General features: G+C 40.1%; 1 protein-coding gene across 1 annotated transcript; it reads right to left on the bottom strand.

The window, feature by feature from the left end:
* Window positions 1-584: 584 nt before the first annotated feature.
* ptk6b (PTK6 protein tyrosine kinase 6b) lies at window positions 585-21,577 on the bottom strand. The gene is made up of 8 exons (XM_061902551.1): window positions 21,166-21,577; window positions 10,446-10,564; window positions 10,199-10,362; window positions 9,975-10,134; window positions 5,963-6,124; window positions 5,713-5,894; window positions 5,501-5,654; window positions 585-1,142 (listed from the first exon to the last, which is right to left on the bottom strand). The coding sequence occupies exons 1-8, from the start codon at window positions 21,516-21,518 to the stop codon at window positions 961-963; spliced, it is 1,476 nt and encodes a 491-aa protein (XP_061758535.1). The 5' UTR covers window positions 21,519-21,577; the 3' UTR covers window positions 585-960.
* Window positions 21,578-21,818: the final 241 nt, after the last annotated feature.

Genomic DNA, 21,818 nt, shown 5'->3' with positions numbered 1-21,818 from the left:
TGAATACTTAGGTCTACTACACTACTATATGTTAATGTCATGATGGTGGTACTTGGAGAGAAGTTTTTTCTGAGGTGGTAATTGGTAAAAAAAAACCCAATAAAAACAAGTTTTAGAGAGCCATCCATCCACCCAATTTCTACCGCTTGTCCCTCTCGGGGTTGCTGGAGCCTTTTATCAGTTTCAGTCGGGGGAAGGGGGGGTGCTTTGAGAACCACTGATCCAGAAGATTGTGTTCCGGCCCACTGAAGGTGTCACCTAAACTCTTCTTTAGTTCGATGAAGTGGTGGTCCCGGCGAAAAGGAGGCCTTCTGTCAAATAAAGAACAAGAAATGAGGACTTTCAAAACCTTCAGAATGAGAAAGATAGGGAAGAAAATCTAACAGAAAATGGTCACCTTCACTTGTTTGCTCGTCTCAACTTGAGCCAAGGATGCCGAGTCATGACTGGACACACACACACACACACACACACACAAGTCAAAGAGTGTAGTGTGTATTTAGACATTGGAGTGTGTGTGAGGTCACAAAAAAAGCGTGTGCGTATTCTGAAAGTTTAGCATTAAAAGGTGACCGAAAACAATGTGGTTTTACAGGCGTTGACCTTCTGCAACTTTATTGGCAGGCGACAACTTAGCGTGTGGAATATCAACACGCCAGATAACTCCTTTGTCACGTGGAAGAAAGGCCCAGTCAGCTCTTTCCACCAAGTCAGGGTGTGCTGGCCCTGGATGTTTGCAAGGAGGCCACACAACACGCACACAAAGTGTTCCATACATATTATCTCCTTTTTCGTGTTGCTAAAATATTTGAAGTTATTGTTCCAACTTTGCAGTCCTGTCTGTGAGGAAGTGTGCCTCCCCCAAGTGGCTGAGAGCCGGTACTGCATGGCTAAAAAGGAGAGGCTGGTATGCAGGGGTGAGTTTGTGACACTCTGCCGCCCCCCTGTGGCGGTGATGTGCTACGACTCCATCTCGTAAATGGCGTCCAGTTGAAGCCTGAGCTCCCTGAAGGCAGGTCTCTCTGCAGGCTGGGCGCTCCAGCATTGTTGCATCATTTGGAAGAGGAACTTTGGACAGTCGGGCGGTGACGTCATCCTGTAGCCTTTGGTGACCTCCTCTTCCACCTCCTTCCCGGTCATACCTGCCAACCACGACCAACAGCTTTGAAATACAACGCATCTTATAATTAAAAGGACAACTTTTTTTTTTTTTTTTTTTACTCCCAATACATTTCTTGTAAATATTTTCACATTTTAATAATTATCTTTTATATTTTTTTTCCATTTCAAAATATTTGTATTATTATTTTCACGTTGGTATTTAATTAATTACTGCTATAATTATGAATGATCTCACTCATTCAGGTCATTTTTCATTCTCAGGAGAATATCATTGCAGCTGTGATGATGATAATGTTTATTATATTTAATTATACTTTTTGTCTTTTTTTTTTAAATTTGGAAATATTTGTATTTGGGGGGAAAATATACTTTGAATACATTTATGACAATTACTATATTTAGGCATATTTATTTAAAAGTAAAACATATTTGTAAAATGTATTATTATTATTACTATTATTTCCAATAATATAAATATATTAAAATAGCACTTAAGTTTTGTTATAATTATGGTTATGTTGTGAAAAAAAAAAAGAATATTTTTTAAATATTTGTATTGATTTTTACAATTTTTTTTGTTGATATTATGATTAAAATGATGCATATATTTTCACATATTTTAAGGTAAACAGTATTTGTAATATTATCTTAAATATTTTCAATACTTTCAGTGCATTTAATTAAAATGTATAGCTTTGGTTATCATCATTAAAATGTTTGAATATTTTTGAAAGAAAAGTTTATTATATTTGTATGAATTTGTACAAAAATATTTTTCTATGTTATTAAACATTTTTTTCTAAATATAATTATCCATCCATCCATTTTCTACCGCTTATTCCATTTGGGCTTGCAGGGGGCACTTGTGCCTATCTCAGCTACAATCGGGCGGAAGGCGGGGTACATCCTGGACAAGTCGCCACCTCATCGCAGAGAATATAATTATCATAATTAATATTACTGCGATGAGATGGCGACTTGTCCAGGGTGTACCCCACCTTCCGCCCGAATGCAGCTGAGATAGGCCCCAGCGACCCCCCACAACCCCGAACGGGACAAGCGGTAGAAAAAAATGGATGGATTGATAATTTATATTATGAAATATTTAGAAAGAACATTTCTGGATTTTGAAATGCTTTTATCAATTTGTACAAAAATATTTGTCAATGTCATGATTACAATATTAAATATTATAGCTACAGATATTTATTTTAACATTAACAATATTTATATTATCCCAATAAATTAGAAAATTATTTAAATATTCTTTGAACAAAAATTGGTGTTTTTATTATAATTATGGTTATAACAATTAATACATTTTTATTTCAGAATATGAGCGATAATTTGTAACATTTTAAGTTGAATCAAAAATAGTTTGTAGTGCTTATAATTACGATTTCCATTTTAATCACTATTGTCATATTTGATATGGTTATTTAAAAAAATCTAAATACCGTATGTGTATTCAATTTTTAGAGTTTTATATTTTAATTATTGATCATGTTTGGACTATAATTATTCTAATCAATAAATACATTTAAATAATTTTAACATTGTCACATTTTTTAATTAATAAAAAAAATGGAATGCAAACAAATCTTATTACTATAATGACAAATTAAATGATGATTCATATGATTGTTATCTATATATATCTTTTGAAAAATGGCTAAATATGTGTAAAAATTTTAAAATACTTGTAAACTTTTTTAACTAGTTTTCATGTTATTATCATCGTTAGCTTTCATGGCTGAAAAGACCAAAATGAAAACAGACAAGCTAGTTTTTATTAAGCTTTCATTTTAGATATGGTTCTTTATAAAAAAAAAAATCAAATTTATTTTTTTTATATTTAATATTTTATACAATTATTGATCATGTTTGAACTGTTATTATCATTCTATAAAATACATATACAAATAATTTTAAAAGTGTGACTTATATAAATCGTATTACTATTATGACTAAGATTAAATGATTGAGGTATTTAGTAAGATACTGTAAATAAACAGTACCTTTTGAAAAATGTGTAAATATGTGTATCCATTTTAAAATATTTGTAATGATTGAAGCATGTATTTTATTATTAGTATCATTAGCTTTCATGGCTGAAAAGACCAACATGAAAACAGACAAGCTAGTTTTTATTAAGCATTCATTTTAGATAGGATTATTTTAATAAATAAAAAAATCTAAATATGTGTATTTATTTTTTTATGTTTAATATTTTATGTAATTATTAATCATGTTTGGACTATTTTTATCATTCTAATATATATACATATTTTAAAAATAATTTTAAAATTGTCACATATTATATAAATCATATTACTATTATGACTAAGATTAAATGATTGGTGGTTGTGGTTATTTACTAAGATACTGTAAATATACAGTACCTTTTGAAAAATGTGTATCCATTTTAAAATACTTGTAATGATTGAAGCATGTATTTTATTATTGGTATCATTAGCTTTCATGGCTGAAAAGACCAAAATGAAAACAGACAAGATAGTTTTTATGAAGCATTCATTTTAGATATGGTTATTTAAAAAAAAAAAAATGTAATTTATAATTTTTATGTTTAATATTTTATGCAGTTATTGATCATGTTTGAACTGTTATTATCATTCTAATAAATACATATCAAATAAATTTAAAATTGTAACATAAATTGTATTACTATGACTAAGATTAAATGATGATTGATAGTTGTGGTATTTAGTAAGATACTGTAAATAAACAGTACCTTTTGAAAAATGTGTAAATATGTGTATCCATTTTAAAATATTTGTAATGATTGAAGCATGTATTTTATTATTGGTATCATTAGCTTTCATGGCTGAAAAGACCAAAACGAAAACAGACAAGCTAGTTTTTATTAAGCATTCATTTTAGATATGGTTATTAAAAACATTAAAAAGAAATATAAATGTGTATTTTTTTATGATTAATATTTTATGCAATTATTGTTTGAACTGTTATCATTCTAATAAATTACATGTAAAATAATTTTAAAATTGTACCATATTATATAAATCGTATTACTATTATGACTAAGATTAAATGATGATTGGTGTTTGTGATATTTACTAAGATACTGTAAATAAACAGTACCTTTTGAAAAATGTGTACCCATTTCAAAATACTTGTAATGATTGAAGCATGTATTTTATTATTAGTATCATTAGCTTTCATGGCTGAAAAGACCAAAATGAAAACAGACAAGCTAGTTTTTATTAAGCATTCATTTTAGATATGGTTATTACATTTTTTTAAAAGAAATATAAATGTGTATTTTTTTATGATTAATATTTTATGCAATTATTGTTTGAACTGTTATTATCATTCTAATAAATACAAAATTAAATTAAAATTGTACCATTATATAAGTCGTATTACTATTATGAATAAGATTAAATGATGATTGAGGTATTTAGTAAGATATTGTAAATAAACAGTACCTTTTGAAAAATGTGTAAATATGTGTATCCATTTTAAAATACTTGTAATGATTGAAGCATGTATTTTATTATTAGTATCATTAGCTTTCATGGCTGAAAAGACCAAAATGAAAACAGACAAGCTAGTTTTTATTAAGCATTCATTTTAGATATGGTTATTAGAAAAATTAAAAATAAATATAAATGTGTATTTTTTTATGATTAATATTTTATGCAATTATTGTTTGAACTGTTATTATCATTCTAATAAATACATATAAAATAATTTTAAAATTGTACCATTATATAAATCATATTACTATTATGAATAAGATTAAATGATGATTGATGGTTGAGGTATTTAGTAAGATATTGTAAATAAACAGTACCTTTTGAAAAATGTGTAAATATGTGTAGATATTTTAAAATATTTGTAATGATTGAAGCATTTATTTTATTATTGGTATCATTAGCTTTCATGGCTGAAAAGACCAAAATGAAAACAGACAAGCTAGTTTTTATTAAGCATTCATTTTAGATATGATTATTTGAAAAAATATATACATATAATTTATTATTTTGATGTTAAATATTTTATGCATTATTGATCATGTTTGAACTGTTGAAATTGTAATGAATACATATAAAATAATTTTAAAATTGTAACAAATATCGTATTACTATTATGACTAAGATGAAATGATTGATGGTTGAGGTATTTAGTAAGATACTGTAAATAAGTGTATATGGCGCCTATCTCAGCTACAATCGGGCGGAAGGCGGGGTACACCCTGGACAAGCCGCCACCTCATCGCAGATGATGCATGTATTTTATTATTGGTATCATTAGCTTTCATGGCTGAAAAGAGCCAGGTGACAACAGACTGGCAGGAAAAGAGGCCAAAAAGGAGAGAAGAAGAAGTAAGTCTGACCGGGATAGGGGACTCCTCCGTAGGTGACCAGTTCATAGAGCAGGACCCCGAAAGACCAAATGTCGGACTTGATGGTGAAGAGTTTGCTGCTGATGGCCTCAGGTGCGCTCCACTTGTAGGGGATGGCCTTCTGGTAGGCCAGGTAGATGGGTTCCTGCAACCACACGCTCCGGTCACCTTCGGGCGCACCCGGCGGACAGACGGACGCCCACCTTGATGATCTGGGTCAGGCCGAAGTCGGCCACCTTGCAGATGTAGTTTTCTCCCACCAGAACGTTCCGGGCCGCCAGGTCTCTGTGGACCATTTCCAGCTCCTCCAGGTAGGCCATGCCTTCAGCCACCTGGGCCGCCATGTCCACCAGGGACATGATGTCCAGCTGCTTGCCCTCAGGACCTGCAGGTCAAAAGGCAAGAAACTGCTCATCGAGGACGGTCCTGGTTCTGTTGTCACCTGGCTCTTACTTCTGAGGAGGTCCTGCAGACTTCCTTTCTCCATCAGCTCGGTGACGATGTAGTACGGCGTGGAGGCGGTGCAGATGGCGAACAGCGAGATGAGGTGGCGGTGGCGAAGGCGTTTCAGGATCTGGACCTCGCGCTGGAACTCGGAGTGGTTGACTTCGGTATCTGGGGAGGCCACGTGAGCGTTGACAACTGCTGGATTTCCTTGAATTGCCGCCGGGGCGCTAATTAATTTAAAAGCTCTTCTCACTCCGGCACTTACCAAAGGCATGCGGTAAATTTAGGCCTACGCTTATAAATTTGAGTGTGATGTAAGGATACCATCATGAAAAGCACATTTAATCGAAAAAAATAACGTTATTATGGTCTTACCTTTACTTATAAATGAAGTCCATGCGCAGCTCCTTCTGATCAAAAGCATCGATAACTTGTTTATAGAAGTCTTCCTTATCTTTCTTCAGTTTTAAAAGTCTCTATCTTGATGGAGATCTTCCTTTATTACCTCCTGCTTCCATTGAAAGTCCAGTTTAGAAAACGGTTTTATTTGAGATATGTAATCCTCCATGTTAAAAGTGCAAGCGAGAGGAAAAAATAAACGATCGCTGCTTCTGCAGCCGAGTAGTCGCAAGAAGGATCACTAGCGCCCTCTACCACCAGGAGGCGGGAGTGACTCATATTTGACACACGCAGCTACGGTATATTAATAAAACATAGCTGCTTACTGTTCTTTTTAGCATATTCAATAGCTTGGACCTTAAATCCTACTGAATAGCTCTTAATCTTCTTCCCTTTTATGCGATTTCATGAATTGAGCCTCCTCCATTTTGAGAATGATGACAGGTGAAGTGTCACTCGTGACGTGACGAGTTTGACCCGGCGGTGGCGAAGGCGTTTCAGGATCTGGACCTCGCGCTGGAACTCGGAGTGGTTGACTTCGGTATCTGAGGAGGCCACGTGAGCGTTGACAACTGCTGAGTCGGCATTACTGGATTTCCTTGAATTGCCGCCGGGGCGCTAATTAATTTAAAAGCTCTTCTCACTCCGGCACTTACCAAAGGCATGCGGTAAATTTAGGCCTACGCTTATAAATTTGAGTGTGATGTAAGGACACCATCATGAAAAGCACATTTACTTGAAAAAAAAACGTTATTATGGTCTGACCTTTACTTATAAATGAAGTCCATGCGCAGCTCCTTCTGATCAAAAGCATCGATAACTTGTTTATAGAAGTCTTCCTTATCTTTCTTCAGTTTTAAAAGTCTCTGTTTTGATGGAGATCTTCCTTTATTACCTCCTGCTTCCATTGAAAGTCCAGTTTAGAAAACGGTTTTATTTGAGATATGTAATCCTCCATGTTAAAAGTGCAAGCGAGAGGAAAAAATAAACGATCGCTGCTTCTGCAGCCGAGTAGTCGCAAGAAGGATCACTAGCGCCCTCTACCACCAGGAGGCGGGAGTGACTCATATTTGACACACGCAGCTACGGTATATTAATAAAACATAGCTGCTTACCGTTCTTTTTAGCATATTCAATAGCTTGGACCTTAAATCCTACCGAATAGCTCTTAATCTTCTTCCCTTTTATGCGATTTCATGAATTTAGCCTACTCCATTTTGAGAATGATGACAGGTGAAGTGTCACTCGTGACGTGACGAGTTTGACCCGGCGGTGGCGAAGGCGTTTCAGGATCTGGACCTCGCGCTGGAACTCGGAGTGGTTGACTTCGGTATCTGAGGAGGCCACGTGAGCGTTGACAACTGCTGAGTCAGCATTACTGGATTTCCTTGAATTGCCGCCGGGGCGCTAATTAATTTAAAAGCTCTTCTCACTCCGGCACTTACCAAAGGCATGCGGTAAATTTAGGCCTACGCTTATAAATTTGAGTGTGATGTAAGGACACCATCATGAAAAGCACATTTAATTGAAAAAAAAAAAAACGTTATTATGGTCTTACCTTTACTTATAAATGAAGTCCATGCGCAGCTCCTTCTGATCAAAAGCATCGATAACTTGTTTATAGAAGTCTTCCTTTTCTTTCTTCAGTTTTAAAAGTCTCTGTTTTGATGGAGATCTTCCTTTATTACCTCCTGCTTCCATTGAAAGTCCAGTTTAGAAAACGGTTTTATTTGAGATATGTAATCCTCCATGTTAAAAGTGCAAGCGAGAGGAAAAAATAAACGATCGCTGCTTCTGCAGCCGAGTAGTCGCAAGAAGGATCACTAGCGCCCTCTACCACCAGGAGGCGGGAGTGACTCATATTTGACACACGCAGCTACGGTATATTAATAAAACATAGCTGCTTACTGTTCTGTTTAGCATATTCAATAGCTTGGACCTTAAATCCTACTGAATAGCTCTTAATCTTCTTCCCTTTTATGCGATTTCATGAATTTAGCCTCCTCCATTTTGAGAATGATGACAGGTGAAGTGTCACTCGTGACGTGACGAGTTTGACCCGGCGGAAATTCTAGACCTGTGCTAATGAAAATAATATTTTGCGTAACGAGTTTGACCCGGCAGTAATTCTAGCCAGGCGCATACTATATACCCGGCGACAATTCAAGGAAATACGGTATTTGCGCCGACGTCGACAACTTTCACACCAACTCATGCAGCCAGTGCCATCTTGCGGACACAAGACACGCCCTATTTAGTTGCCTGGCAACAATACGGCAGCGACATCGGCAGCTTATTCACCGTGAGAGACGTGGCGTTCGTGAACAAGTCGGGTCCTTTGAACAGCTCTTTCAAGTGAACAATAAGAACCGAGGGGTGTGTTTGAGAGTCCTCCTTCATGCTGCCTCCCACAAGCACATCAATCAATGTTTACTTATAAAGCCCGAAATCACAAGTGTCTCAAAGGGCTGCACAAGCCCCAACGCTGTGCTAGTGTTGCAACCATTATGTCCTCTCATCAATCAATCAATCAATGTTTACATAGTGTCTCAAAGGGCTGCACAAGCCACAAGGACATCTGCGGTACAGAGCCCACATAAGGGCAAGGAAGGGCAAGGAAAAACTCACCCCAGTGGGATATTGATGACAATGACTATGAGAAACCTTGGAGAGGACCGCATATGTGGGCGACCCCCTACACCCCCATCAAGAATCAAAAGCTTTATTTTTGTGGAGGTGGTCCAGAAGGCTCTACTGGTGTGCAAGCTGTCATGCGCACGCACAGATAGTTAACTTGGGGGGTTTTAATAAGCAGCTGAAACTAGAGGAGCCTTTCAAGCAAAAGAAAAGGAATGCCCAAAAGTGGAAGGAAACGTAACATCGGGATGCACTTCCACTTTATCCATCGCCATGGAGACCAGGACGAGTGATTTAGAAGTAGCTGAAACACTGTGGATGGATGTTAGCCGCCGTGTCTTAAAGCAGCTCTTCCTGAGGGTGTTTCAGTGTTTTAACTTCACCTTTATCTTGACTTTTTACACCATTCTCCCTTTTCTGTCTACACACTGTGTCTGCGTGTCAGTACTCGGTGTGTGTGCGCTGCCATACACGCTCTTCTGCTGGTAGTGAAGTGAATTAGTGAATTATATTTATATAGCGCTTTTCTCTAGTGACTCAAAACGCTTTTACATAGTGAAACCCAGTATCTAAGTTACATTTAAACCAGTGTGGGTGGCACTGGGAGCAGGTGGGTAAAGTGTCTTGCCCAAGGACACAACGGCAGTGACTAGGATGGCGGAAGCGGGAATCGAACCTGCAACCCTCAAGTTGCTGTCACGGTCACTCTACCAACCGAGCTATACCGCCCCACATAAAAACCAGCAATGCCACATGTGAAGACGCGCCGCCAGGGCGAACCGGTATGAATATAGTAATGTTTTTGATTCATTAGTACTATACTACTACTGGTATAAAGTACAACCCTACCACAGGATTAAATGTTATCAGGAAAAAAATAAGCCTCCAAATATCGCAGGCACTTACGACCTCAACAATGGCGAAAGAAAAATGGTGCAGGTTGTGGTTAACAAGAGAGAAGAAGCAGAAATTGCCCACCGACCGTTCTTGATGATCTTGATGGCCACGCGAATACGAGACTTCCAGCATCCTCGATAAACGTCGGAGAAGTAGCCGCTCCCCAACTTGTCCTCCAAGGTGAACTCGTCCTTGGGAAGCTCCCACAGGTCATCTGGGAAGTGGACTTCCTCCACTTTCTCTTTCTGAGGGACGAGGCACACAATGAGTGGGAGGAGTCAGGTCGGCGTGTGTGGGCGTGTCTCATACCCGCCTGCAGGGCTGGCCCAGCGTGTCCAGGTTGCTCAGGCGGTTGTTGCAGTAGTGGGCCACCAGGTGGCTCAGCGAGCTGAAGCGATTGGCGCGGTCCAGGTCGAACTGACCGTCCGGTGTCTGCAGGATCTTGAAGTGCTTCACCCGACAGCTGGACCGCACTGTGGACGCAGCAAGCAAAGCCTCACTACGGTTTCCGTGGCGACACGCGAGCCCCAAACAAGGAACGGCGAGGCGGTCGTGCCTGAGAGGACGAAGTCCTTGTGGTTCTCGCTGGAGCGCACCAGGAACGCTCCCTCCTCGTTTTCTGGTGCCATGAGGAGACTCTGGGCTTCTGTGCGGTTCATGGGGCCAAAGTTCCACCTGACGGACACACAAGGTGACTTCGGACTGGCCTCACCTCACACACTACACACTCACCAACAATTTAAAAAAGTCCTGCAAACAAGAACTGAGTAGTGTACAAAGTTGTCAGGTTGTCTAAATGCTAAATAAAAAGAGAGTACAACAAATCATTTTCAACTTATATTCAATTGAATAGACTGCGAAGACAAGATGTTTCATCTTCACACTGACAAACTGTTATTTTTTTGCCAAATAATCACTAACTTACAATTTAATGGCAGCAATAAAGTTGTAAAAGGGGCATTTTTACCAGTGTGTTACATGGCCTTTCCTTTGAACAACACTCAGTGCAGGTTTGGGAACTGAGGAGACACATTTTTGAAGTGGAATTCTTTCCCATTCTTGCTTGATGTACAGCTTAAGTTGTTCAACAGTCTCCTGCCTCATATTTTAGTCTTCATACATTTTCAATGTCTGGACTACAGGCAGGCCAGTCTAGTACCCGCACTCTTTTACTACAAAGCCACGCTGTTGTAACACCTGGGACCGCATTTATCAAGCATCTTAGAGTGCAACTTTTGACTTAAAGGGGAACATTATCACCAAACCTATGCAAGCGTCAATATATACCTTGATGGTGCAGAAAAAAAGACCATCTATTTTTTTAACCGATTTCCGAACTCTAAATGGGTGAATTTTGGCGAATTAAACGCCTTTCTGTTTATCGCGCTGGAGACGATGACGTCAGAATGTGACGTCACCGAGGTAACATTACAAACACCGGGTCTCAGCTCTGTTATTTTCCGTTTTTTCGACTATTTTTTGGAACCTTAGAGACATCATGCCTCGTGGGTGTGTTGTCGGAGGGTGTAACAACACTAACAGGGAGGGATTCAAGTTGCACCACTGGCAAAAAAATCCGCCACCAGACCCCCATTGAATGTACCAAAGTGTCTTCACATTTGACCGGTGATGCTAAAGCAGACATGGCACAGAGATGTATGGATAACCTGCAAATGCATTTGCAACGATTAAGTCAACGAAATCACAAAGGTGAGTTTTGTTGATGTTGACTACCAGCTAATCGATGCTAACATGCTACGCTAATCGATGCTAACATGCTATTTACCGGCGGTGCTAAAGCAGACATGGCACAGAGATGTATGGATAACCTGCAGATGCATTTGCAACCATTAAGTCAACGAAATCACAAAGGTGAGTTTTGTTGATGTTGTTGACTTATGTGCTAATCAGACATATTTGGTTGCAGCATGACTGCCAGCTAATCGATGCTAACATGCTACGCTAATCGATGCCAACATGCTATTTACCGGCGGTGCTAAAGCAGACATGGCACAGAGATGTATGGATAACCTGTAGATGCATTTGCAACTATTTTACGTTTCCTTCCACCCACATTTAATGCGAAACAAACACTTACCAATCGACGGATTTAAGTTGCTCCAGTGTCAAAAGATGCGAAAGTCCTGATCGTTTGGTCCGCACATTTTACCGGCGATGCTAACATAGCTATTCGGCCATGCTATGGCTATGAATAGCGTCAATAGCTTCAGTTTCTTCTTCAATACTTTCATACTCCAACCATCTGTTTCAATACATGCGTAATCTGTTGAATTGCTTACGTCGCTGAAATCCGAGTCTGAATCCGAGCTAATGTCGCTATATCTTGCTGTGGTATTCCCATTGTTTGTTTACATTGGCAGCACTGTGTGACGTCACAGGGAAATGGCCAGTGTCTTCGCAGAGAGACGAAAATCAAGCACTTTAAAGCTTTATTTAGGGATATTCCGAGACCGGTAAAATTCTGAAAAAAACTTCAAAAAAATACAACAAGCCACTGAGAACTGATTTTTATTGTTTTTAACCCTTTTGAAATTGTGATAATGTTCCCCTTTAAGTCCTGAGAATTTGCTAAATGTAGTCCTACTCTCAAACTTAAGAATAAAAGCTAAATTATCAACTTTCTTAAGTCTAAGAATCACTCCTACTCTCCACCATATTTAAGAGAGCTTTAGGAGGTGTCTTAAGTGGTTAGGAGTTGCCAGCGGGGGATGGCACTGAGGCCAGAGAGACCTGCGCCAACGTTCAGGAAGCGGAAGGATGTCCTGGCTTTGTTTGACGACGAGCAGCTGATCAAACGGTATCGTTTAGTCAGAGCGGGTATTATTTTTGTCACAGATTCAATAATAAGGGGCGTCATCTCATCAGCAACATCACACTTTCACAGCAGAACTAAAGTTTAAATAATAAGGGGCGTCATCTCATCAGCAACATCACACTTTCACAGCAGAACTATCCATCCATCCATTTTCTACCGCTTATTCCCTTTCGGGGTCGCGGGGGGCGCTGGCGCCTATCTCAGCTACAATCGGGCGGGAGGCAGGGTACACCCTGGACAAGTCGCCACCTCATCGCAGGGCCAACACAGATAGACACTAAAGATTTAATAATAAGGGGCGTCATCTCATCAGCAACATCACACTTTCACAGCAGAACTAAAGATTTAATAATAAGGGGCGTCATCTCATCAGCAACATCACACTTTCACAGCAGAACTAAAGATTTAATAATAAGGGGCGTCATCTCATCAGCAACATCACACTTTCACAGCAGAACTATCCATCCATCCATTTTCTACCGCTTATTCCCTTTCGGGGTCGCGGGGGGCGCTGGCGCCTATCTCAGCTACAATCGGGCGGAAGGCAGGGTACACCCTGGACAAGTCGCCACCTCATCGCAGGGCCAACACAGATAGACACTAAAGATTTAATAATAAGGGGCGTCATCTCATCAGCAACATCACACTTTCACAGCAGAACTAAAGATTTAATAATAAGGGGCGTCATCTCATCAGCAACATCACACTTTCACAGCAGAACTAAAGATTTAATAATAAGGGGCGTCATCTCATCAGCAACATCACACTTTCACAGCAGAACTAAAGATTTAATAATAAGGGGCGTCATCTCATCAGCAACATCACACTTTCACAGCAGAACTATCCATCCATCCATTTTCTACCGCTTATTCCCTTTCGGGGTCGCGGGGGGCGCTGGCGCCTATCTCAGCTACAATCGGGCGGAAGGCAGGGTACACCCTGGACAAGTCGCCACCTCATCGCAGGGCCAACACAGATAGACACTAAAGATTTAATAATAAGGGGCGTCATCTCATCAGCAACATCACACTTTCACAGCAGAACTAAAGATTTAATAATAAGGGGCGTCATCTCATCAGCAACATCACACTTTCACAGCAGAACTAAAGATTTAATAATAAGGGGCGTCATCTCATCAGCAACATCACACATCACACTTTCACAGCAGAACTAAAGATCCTCACAATGCTTCCATATCTCGCCACTGGGAAAATGCAACAGTGTAACGCTGATGATTAATGAACTGGAAAGAAAAGGAAACATTTATTTTTGATTCATTGCCAATATTGTTTGTTTGTTTTGTATTATTTTGTAGTTATTGTCAAAATATACACTCCCATCATCCATTTAAATATTTCCAAGATATTGTTTTATTCTTACATACGAGATTCCCTTCCGTGATTGGTAATTTCTAAATGACGTCACCTAAAATCCCTTTTGCGGCACATAGTGATGTCGTAATTCAGCTGTGAGTGTGACACTTAAGATTCAGACCTGTGAGTAAGACGCTTGATAACTAACTTCTAAGTGCAGCTTTCAGCGAAGAATTTCTCTACTCATATGTCAACTCTTAGCGGACTTCTTAGGAATAATTCTAAGAAGCTTGATAAATACGGCTCCTGGTTTGGCATTGTCTTGCTGAAATAAGCAGGGGCGTCCATGATAACAATGTTGCTCCAAAAGCTGTATGTACCTTTCAGCATGAATGGTGCCTTCACAGATGTGTAAGTTAGCCATACCTTGGCCACTAATACACCCCCATACCATCACACATGCTGCCTACAACACTTTCACCCTAGAACAATCACTAATACACCCCCATACCATCACACATGCTGCCTACAACACTTTCACCCTAGAACAATCACTAATACACCCCCATACCATCACACATGCTGCCTACAACACTTTCACCCTAGTACAATCACTAATACACCCCCATACCATCACACATGCTGCCTAGAACACTTTCACCCTAGAACAATCACTAATACACCCCCATACCATCACACATGCTGCCGACAACACTTTCACCCTAGGACAATCACTAATACACCCCCATACCATCACATATGCTGACTACAACACTTTCACCCTAGAACAATCACTAATACACCCCCATACCATCACATATGCTGACTACAACACTTTCACCCTAGGACAATCACTAATACACCCCCATACCATCACATATGCTGACTACAACACTTTCACCCTAGAACAATCACTAATACACCCCCATACCATCACACATGCTGCCTAGAACACTTTCACCCTAGAACAATCACTAATACACCCCCATACCATCACACATGCTGCCTACAACACTTTCACCCTAGAACAATCACTAATACACCCCCATACCATCACACATGCTGCCTAGAACACTTTCACCCTAGAACAATCACTAATACACCCCCATACCATCACACATGCTGCCTACAACACTTTCACCCTAGACAATCACTAATACACCCCCATACCATCACACATGCTGCCTACAACACTTTCACCCTAGAACAATCACTAATACACCCCCATACCATCACACATGCTGCCTACAACACTTTCACCCTAGACCAATCACTAATACACCCCCATACCATCACACATGCTGCCTAGAACACTTTCACCCTAGAACAATCACTAATACACCCCCATACCATCACACATGCTGACTACAACACTTTCACCCTAGAACAATCACTAATACACCCCCATACCATCACACATGCTGCCTACAACACTTTCACCCTAGAACAATCACTAATACACCCCCATACCATCACACATGCTGCCTACAACACTTTCACCCTACAACAATCACTAATACACCCCCATACCATCACACATGCTGCCTACAACACTTTCACCCTAGAACAGTCCCCATGGTTAGATTTAGATTAAATTTAGGTTTATTGGTCCCCGTTGGGGAAATTCATTTTCACTGCCGTACATTTAAACATATAGACATTACACATTACAAAACAAAAAGACATCATACATGACCAACACATTTACAGGCTTTATCAGGGCGGCTATAGCTGCAGGGATAAGGCTTTTCCTAAAGGCGGGCCCACCAGGATTTGATGGTTCTGTACCTGCGCCCTGATCCTAGTGGGATGATGTATTTGTGTAGTGTGTGACTGATATCCTGGACTATTGTGTTTGCCAGTCCAGTGGACTTGTGGTTTAAATCTTAAATGTTGGGTGTGGTTAGGCCGATGTATGGTTCTTGTCCTCTATGTTCCGGCAGACACAACGTCCAGTTTCCAAAAAACAATTTGGGCGACACAAATCTACTCTGGCATGACAACAACCTAACGTAAGGGCTAGTGCAAAGCCAACAGATCAAGCGTGTAGCTTTCAATTTTTAGGAAACTTATTATTTTTTTTCCATTTCATAATTAGCCTTTTGATGATCAACATTTACCAGGAATTGATTAACGTAGACCCCGACTTAAACAAGTTGGAAAAACTTATTGGGGTGTTACCATTTAGTGGTCAATTGTACGGAATATGTACTGTACTGTGTAATCCACTAATTAAAGTTTCAATCAATTTCCAAGCATTTCACCCAAAATTCCAGCATTTTTCAAACCTTGAAAACATTTTCACACATGCTGACTGCAACACTTTCACCTTAGAACAATCACTAATACACCCCCATACCATCACACATGCTGACTACAACACTTTCACCCTAGAACAATCACTAATACATCCCCATACCATCACACATGCTGCCTACTTTCACCCTAGAACAGTCCCCATGGTTAGATTTAGATTAAATTTAGGTTTATTGGTCCCCGTTGGGGAAATTAATTTTCACTGCCGTACATTTAAACATATAGACATTACACATTACAAAACAAAAAGACATCATACATGACCAACACATTTACAGGCTTTATCAGACGGGTCGGCCGGGCCTGTTAAGGGCGGCTATAGCTGCAGGGATAAGGCTTTTCCTAAAGGCGGACCCACCGGAATTTGATGGTTTTGTACCTGCGCCCTGATCCTAGTGGGATGATGTATTTGTGTAGTGCTTGACTGATATCCTGGACTATTGTGTTTGCCAGTCCAGTGATGGACTTGTGGTTTAAATCTGAAATGTTGGGTGTGGGTAGGCCGATGTATGGTTCTTGTGCTCTATGTTCCGGCAAACACAACGTCCAGTTTCCAAAAAAACAATTTGGGCGACACAAATCTACTCTGGCATGACAACAACCTAACGTAAGGGCTAGTGCAAAGCCAACAGAACAAGCGTGTAGCTTTAATTTTTTAGGAAACTTATTATTTTTTTTCCATTTCATAATTAGCCTTTTGATGATCAACATTTACCAGGAATTGATTAACGTGGACCCCGACTTAAACAAGTTGGAAAAACTTATTGGGGTGTTACCATTTAGTGGTCAATTGTACGGAATATGTACTGTACTGTGTAATCCACTAATTAAAGTTTCAATCAATTTCCAAGCATTTCACCCAAAATTCCAGCATTTTTCAAACCTTGAAAACATTTTCACACATGCTAACTGCAACACTTTCACCTTAGAACAATCACTAATACACCCCCATACCATCACACATGCTGCCTACCTTCACCCTAGAACAGTCCCCATGGTTAGATTTAGATTAAATTTAGGTTTATTGGTCCCCGTTGGGGAAATTCATTTTCACTGCCGTACATTTAAACATATAGACATTACACATTACAAAACAAAAAGACATCATACATGACCAACACATTTACAGGCTTTATCAGGGCGGCTATAGCTGCAGGGATAAGGCTTTTCCTAAAGGCGGGCCCACCGGAATTTGACGGTTCTGTACCTGCGCCCTGATCCTAGTGGGATGATGTATTTGTGTAGTGTGTGACTGATATCCTGGACTATTGTGTTTGCCAGTCCAGTGATGGACTTGTGGTTTAAATCTTAAATGTTGGGTGTGGGTAGGCCGATGTATGGTACTTGTCCTCTATGTTCCGGCAAACACAACGTCCAGTTTCCAAAAAAACAATTTGGGCGACACAAATCTACTCTGGCATGACAACAACCTAACGTAAGGGCTAGTGCAAAGCCAACAGATCAAGCGTGTAGCTTTCAATTTTTAGGAAACTTATTATTTTTTTTCCATTTCATAATTAGCCTTTTGATGATCAACATTTACCAGGAATTGATTAACGTAGTAAACAAGTTGGAAAAACTTATTGGGGTGTTACCATTTAGTGGTCAATTGTACGGAATATGTACTGTACTGTGTAATCCACTAATTAAAGTTTCAATCAATTTCCAAGCATTTCACCCAAAATTCCAGCATTTTTCAAACCTTGAAAACATTTTCACACATGCTAACTGCAACACTTTCACCTTAGAACAATCACTAATACACCCCCATACCATCACACATGCTGCCAACTTCACCCTAGAACAGTCCCCATGGTTAGATTTAGATTAAATTTAGGTTTATTGGTCCCCGTTGGGGAAATTCATTTTCACTGCCGTACATTTAAACATATAGACATTACACATTACAAAACAAAAAGACATCATACATGACCAACACATTTACAGGCTTTATCAGGGCGGCTATAGCTGCAGGGATAAGGCTTTTCCTAAAGGCGGGCCCACCGGAATTTGACGGTTCTGTACCTGCGCCCTGATCCTAGTGGGATGATGTATTTGTGTAGTGCTTGACTGATATCCTGGACTATTGTGTTTGCCAGTCCAGTGATGGACTTGTGGTTTAAATCTGAAATGTTGGGTGTGGGTAGGCCGATGTATGGTTCTTGTCCTCTATGTTCCGGCAGACACAACGTCCACAGTTTCCAAAAAACAATTTGGGCGACACAAATCTACTCTGGCATGACAACAACCTAACGTAAGGGCTAGTGCAAAGCCAACTGATCAAGCGTGTAGCTTTCATTTTTTAGGAAACTTATTATTTTTTTTCCATTTCATAATTAGCCTTTTAATGATCAACATTTACCAGGAATTGATTAAGGTAGACCCCGACTTAAACAAGTTGGAAAAACTTATTGGGGTGTTACCATTTAGTGGTCAATTGTACGGAATATGTACTGTACTGTGTAATCCACTAATTAAAGTTTCAATCAATTTCCAAGCACTTCACCCAAAATTCCAGCATTTTTCAAACCTTGAAAACATTTTCACACATGCTGACTGCAACACTTTCACCTTAGAACAATCACTAATACACCCCCATACCATCACACATGCTGCCTACTTTCACCCTAGAACAGTCCCCATGGTTAGATTTAGATTAAATTTAGGTTTATTGGTCCCCGTTGAGGAAATTCATTTTCACTGCCGTACATTTAAACATATAGACATTACACATTACAAAACAAAAAGACATCATACATGACCAACACATTTACAGGCTTTATCAGGGCGGCTATAGCTGCCGGGATAAGGCTTTTCCTAAAGGCGGACCCACCGGAATTTGACGGTTCTGTACCTGCGCCCTGATCCTAGTGGGATGATGTATTTGTGTAGTGCGTGACTGATATCCTGGACTATTGTGTTTGCCAGTCCAGTGATGGACTTGTGGTTTAAATCTGAAATGTTGGGTGTGGGTAGGCCGATGTATGGTTCTTGTCCTCTATGTTCCGGCAGACACAACGTCCAGTTTCCAAAAAACAATTTGGGCGACACAGATCTACTCTGGCATGACAACAACCTAACGTAAGGGCTAGTGCAAAGCCAACTGATCAAGCGTGTAGCTTTCATTTTTTAGGAAACTTATTATTTTTTTTCCATTTCATAATTAGCCTTTTAATGATCAACATTTACCAGGAATTGATTAAGGTAGACCCCGACTTAAACAAGTTGGAAAAACTTATTGGGGTGTTACCATTTAGTGGTCAATTGTACGGAATATGTACTGTACTGTGTAATCCACTAATTAAAGTTTCAATCAATTTCCAAGCACTTCACCCAAAATTCCAGCATTTTTCAAACCTTGAAAACATTTTCACACATGCTGACTGCAACACTTTCACCTTAGAACAATCACTAATACACCCCCATACCATCACACATGCTGCCTACTTTCACCCTAGAACAGTCCCCATGGTTAGATTTAGATTAAATTTAGGTTTATTGGTCCCCGTTGGGGAAATTAATTTTCACTGCCGTACATTTAAACATATAGACATTACACATTACAAAACAAAAAGACATCATACATGACCAACACATTTACAGGCTTTATCAGGGCGGCTATAGCTGCAGGGATAAGGCTTTTCCTAAAGGCGGACCCACCGGAATTTGATGGTTCTGTACCTGCGCCCTGATCCTAGTGGGATGATGTATTTGTGTAGTGCTTGACTGATATCCTGGACTATTGTGTTTGCCAGTCCAGTGATGGACTTGTGGTTTAAATCTGAAATGTTGGGTGTGGGTAGGCCGATGTATGGTTCTTGTGCTCTATGTTCCGGCAAACACAACGTCCAGTTTCCAAAAAAACAATTTGGGCGACACAAATCTACTCTGGCATGACAACAACCTAACGTAAGGGCTAGTGCAAAGCCAACAGAACAAACGTGTAGCTTTAATTTTTTAGGAAACTTATTATTTTTTTTCCATTTCATAATTAGCCTTTTGATGATCAACATTTACCAGGAATTGATTAACGTGGACCCCGACTTAAACAAGTTGGAAAAACTTATTGGAGTGTTACCATTTAGTGGTCAATTGTACGGAATATGTGCTGTACTGTGTAATCCACTAATTAAAGTTTCAATCAATTTCCAAGCATTTCACCCAAAATTCCAGCATTTTTCAAACATGCTGAGTGCAACACTTTCACCCTAGAACAATCACTAATACACCCCCATACCATCACACATGCTGCCTACAACATTTTCACCCTAGAACAATCACTAATACACCCCCATACCATCACACATGTTGCCTACAACATTTTCACCCTAGAACAGTCCCCATGGTTAGATTTAGATTAAATTTAGGTTTATTGGTCCCCGTTGGGGAAATTCATTTTCACTGCCGTACATTTAAACATATAGACATTACACATTACAAAACAAAAAGACATCATACATGACCAACACATTTACAGGCTTTATCAGACGGGTCGGCCGGGCCTGTTAAGGGCGGCTATAGCTGCAGGGATAAGGCTTTTCCTAAAGGCGGGCCCACCGGAATTTGATGGTTCTGTACCTGCGCCCTGATCCTAGTGGGATGATGTATTTGTGTAGTGTGTGTCTGATATCCTGGACTATTGTGTTTGCCAGTCCAGTGATGGACTTGTGGTTTAAATCTGAAATGTTGGGTGTGGGTAGGCCTCTATGTTCCGGCAGACACAACGTCCAGTTTCCAAGGTCCTGAAGCACCCGTCCAAACCCTGGAAGACTAACTTAGTTTAAAAGAGTTGATTTACTGTAAAGACTCACGGTTCGTCCTCCTGCTCGTCTTCCTTCTTCTGCAGGTAGTTGCTGGGCACCAGACCCGTGTCCAGGACGGCGCCCGCCGGGTTCATCCTGTCCACCGTCCACCAGTCGTCGCTGAGGTTGTGGACCTTGAACAGGTCTCCCTTCCGGAAGGTCAGCTCCTTGTCGTTCCTGCCCTCAAAGTCCCACATGGCCGTGAAGGTGCCGCCATCCTGGTCCTCGGCCGCGGAACTCTCAGGCGGCGACTGCGGGGGCTGTTGCTGCTGTCCCACCTCCTCCGCCGGGGGGGGAGACATCTGGTCCCCGTAGACTTTAGTCCACAGAGCAGGACAGACCCTGCGCAGACACTCAGCCATGATGGCCGCCTGGATTCCACCTCACCGCACCTGTTGAACAAGGAGTGACGGAGGAATGTCGGGAATGTCGCTCAGGGACCTCCTTTTACCGCCCTCGGCGCTCAGCTTTTCAAAATAAAAGCCGCCAGTCAGCAAATAAAACACTCGCCGACTGATGAGGAGATTCCATTAGTGCTCCGTGTCATTCAGGAAGTGGCCGGAATCATTTCACAACAAAAGTAGCTGATAGCTTTTTTGCTGAGTCATTCCACTAACTCAGGGGTCGGGAACCTTTTTGCCTGAGAGAGCCATGAAAGCCAA

This window comes from Nerophis ophidion, linkage group LG06, assembly GCF_033978795.1.
Source record: "Nerophis ophidion isolate RoL-2023_Sa linkage group LG06, RoL_Noph_v1.0, whole genome shotgun sequence".
Lineage (NCBI taxonomy): Eukaryota > Metazoa > Chordata > Actinopteri > Syngnathiformes > Syngnathidae > Nerophis > Nerophis ophidion.
The sequence above is the reverse complement of the archived record's forward strand: the minus strand, read 5'-3'. Positions and strand labels throughout refer to the sequence as shown.